General features: G+C 30.7%; 1 protein-coding gene across 1 annotated transcript; it reads right to left on the bottom strand.

Moving 5' to 3' along the window:
* Positions 1 to 1,621: 1,621 nt before the first annotated feature.
* LOC149203332 (uncharacterized) lies at positions 1,622 to 2,549 on the bottom strand. Its single transcript, XM_089401832.1, has 5 exons — positions 2,438 to 2,549; positions 2,233 to 2,283; positions 2,035 to 2,085; positions 1,882 to 1,953; positions 1,622 to 1,665 (listed from the first exon to the last, which is right to left on the bottom strand). Exons 1-5 carry the CDS (start codon positions 2,547 to 2,549, stop codon positions 1,622 to 1,624), a joined length of 330 nt encoding a protein of 109 aa, XP_089257958.1.
* Positions 2,550 to 3,425: the final 876 nt, after the last annotated feature.

Raw genomic sequence — 3,425 nt, 5'->3', positions numbered from 1 at the left:
CCTTAATAAAAATCCTCATATTCAAGGAATTAGAGTTCTTGGACTTGTCATCTGTCTTTCATAACTTGTGATCAATCAAACAAAATATCTTCCATAAAATCATAGTCCATACCCATTAATGCCACTCATCAACATGTATCTACTTATTTATTATTCTTGAAATCAACTTTCTGTAATACTTATCATAATGTCTTCCTCAGGTGCCTTAATTTAAAATAATAGTTCAAAATAATTTTAAAAATAAAAGTTTCGTGGCATTACATTTCTCCCCCCTAATATTCAACACCTTCCTCAGACTACTAAAATCCTCTCGAAAAGCTTGGACAAAAGGATTATGTCATTCCATCCACTCCCATTCAGTATCTCTTAAATGTTTTTGTCATCACCTTCCCCGAAACGTCTTACTTGTCAATTTATTGCCAAGACCTCGTTGATAACAGAGACAAGCCAAAGTCTCTGGTTACGCTGCTTAGCTCCATACAATCCTCACTATCTCCATTTAGTTAAAATGAAGAAATAATAAGTCTATCTATGTCTATTAAATTATCATGTCATGGAAAAATGAGAGGCCAAGGAATAATAAGTCCATGTATGAAATTGTCATCCAAAAATGAAAGGCTTTTGTTATCCAACAATTTCAACTTATATTGTGTAGTTAGTTAGTTATGTTGAGTTGAGTTATGGAAAATATATTATTAATAACAAAACTTTAAATTAAATGATCAATTTCATCTTTAAAAATATATTATCTATAATAAGATTTTAAATTAAATAACTAATTTCATCTTTTGATAGTAATCAAAGCTCTAATGTCCACAGTGATTCATAAATGTTTTGCTATCAGTTTTTAAATTATTTTCTTTTTTGAAAAGGAAAGTATATTATCAATATGAGTGTTTTAAATTAAATAACCAATTTCATCTTCATATTATCTATAATAGAATTTTAAATTAACCTAAAAATTTAATTTTCTGGTTGAGCGGATTGATGTGTAACTCTGCCCACTGTCATTAAAGTTGAAATTTTTTTCATGTAGGTCCAAATATAAATTAAAAAAAAAAAATAACTATACAAAATATTTAAATAATGCCGATTCATAAAAACATTTGCAGTTGATGAAATTGGATCCCTCTATGCTCATGTTAGCTCTCCATTTAAGATGGATCTATGCTAGTAGTAATGAGAGCTCTAATGTCCATAGTGATTCATAAACCTTTTGCTATCAATTCTTAAATTATTTTCCTTTTCGTAACTGAAAATACATAATCAATAATAAATTTTTAAATTAAATAACCAATTTCATCTTCCAAAATATAATATCCATAATAGAATTTAAAAAATTAAATAACCAATTTCATCTTCTATTAGTAATGAGAGCTTTAATGTCCATAGTGATTCATAAACTTTTGCTATCAATTCTTAAATTATTTTCCTTTTCAGAATGGAAAATAAATTATCCATAATAGAATTTTAAATTGAATAATCAATTCCAAAATATATTATCCATAATAGAATTTTAAATTGAATAACCAATTTCATCTTGTGGTAGTAATGAGAGCTCTAATGTTTTGCTATCAATTCTTAAATAACCAATTTCATCTTCTAGATCTCCATCACAGCTCTAATCTCCATATCCATAGTTCTCGAACTTCCACGGACTATTATCTACAAGAGTATATACATAGTAAGGTGTAAAATAAAAGTTCAAAAGAATCTTCAAAGTAGATTTCCTCTCTCATTTTCCAATCAAAGATAAAGTGAACAGAAAAAACAACTAACCCTTTCTTTAAAAAGATTCATGTTGCCAATTCAAAATTATTTCACTCTACTAAAATGCAACCCTAAAAATTGATTCCAAAAAAGGAAGTTTAGAATACATACCTAACGGGCAGACTTGTCTGGTCTTAAGCCACCGATCTATGCAGTGAAAATGAAAAGCGTGATTGCAGACTCCTGTTTCAAATGTCAAAAAAATATATATAAAATCTTGACAACCTAGAACTTAAAGCGCAACAACACATAATTTTAACATACCCCATGCAACTATACATGCTTCGAGCCTTTGATTTGCCTGACACTCTATACCTATATGTAAGCAAACAACAACAAAAATATTATTTTCAAATTTCATATAATTTACTTAAAAAAAGTCAAACTCATTCAAAAATCTCCCAAAAACAATCCTTCTTCTCAATTTTCTACCATTAAATTATATAAATAAATAGCACTTACATTGCTCCATAATGTGGTTTCTGCAGATTGCACAATTATCGACCTGGATGTCTGCATGCAGAAATGATGAGATTAAAATTGTGTTAGAATAAAATAGTAAATCACTCAAGTTAAATTGGAAATTTTTAGTGAGAAGGATTCTTGTTTGAGAGAGAGTTTGAAGACTGGTGTAGAACCACTCTGTTCTAAATAAATGAATAGATACCCCATGTCCAGGGTTCAACAGCATTCCATTTCTTGATTTCGAATCTCTTATTGTTGGTGGAGCCCTCTCCTGTAGACTCTTGCATCCTCGTCTCTGCGTCTTTTGATGCCATCACGCCCTGCGAGAGAGAGAGATTATTGCAGAGTTTTATGTTGAAACGACGAACGATGAAGAGAAAGTAGGCCCTACGAGATTGAGATTGAGATTGCAGAGTTGAGTTTTATGTTGAAACGACGAACGATGAAGAGTAGGCCCTACGAGAGAGAGAGAGATCGCACACACAGTAACTTAGTTTGGGGTGGTTTAAACAATTTCAGATATCGTATCAATAAAACTCCCTACCAGGTTGGCGTGGTTTGGTTGCACAGACAGTTGAAACGATACGATCTCACATATATCCGCGAAACTTCAATCTATTTATACGCGCCCTTTGGTGCTTCAAATTGGCCCATCCCATCATATCGTTAATAGCAAATTTCATAAATCCAATTTTTATTATAAATTAATTTAATTATCAACAATAAATGTTGATTTCTTTATGACATTTTCTTTAAATTTAACATAAATTTTTGTAACAATATTTTCCAGAAACATTTCTTAATTTTGCAATAAAATATATTTTATTTATTAATTAATAACTTTTTACTTAATTATTTATTAAGGGTATCCATATTATTATAATTTTTTTTTGTTGATAAGTGGGTGAATCCTGAAAATCAGGCTTACCCTGTGGGTGAGAGGCCACGACTCAGGGGCATCTAAGTTTTCAAAGTCACCCGGAATCGCACCCGGCCTGAACCGCACCAGTGGAAACCATGCTGGATTTTTGGTATCAGCGAACCGGTGACCTTTGCTTACGGAGCGCCTTAACAACGCTCCTTCACCGATTGTTCTAAATCTCTTTGATATATTATTATAATTTTATATTTACTATAATCTACTCACTAAATCATTGATTTATTAACTATATGCATTATTCTATTTTGTA

Source organism: Pinus tabuliformis, chromosome 2_1, assembly GCF_031772625.1.
Source record: "Pinus tabuliformis cultivar Carrire ecotype Pingquan chromosome 2_1, CPIR1, whole genome shotgun sequence".
Lineage (NCBI taxonomy): Eukaryota > Viridiplantae > Streptophyta > Pinopsida > Pinales > Pinaceae > Pinus > Pinus tabuliformis.
Note: the sequence above shows the minus strand (reverse complement) of the source record. Positions and strands in the feature narration are given on the sequence as shown.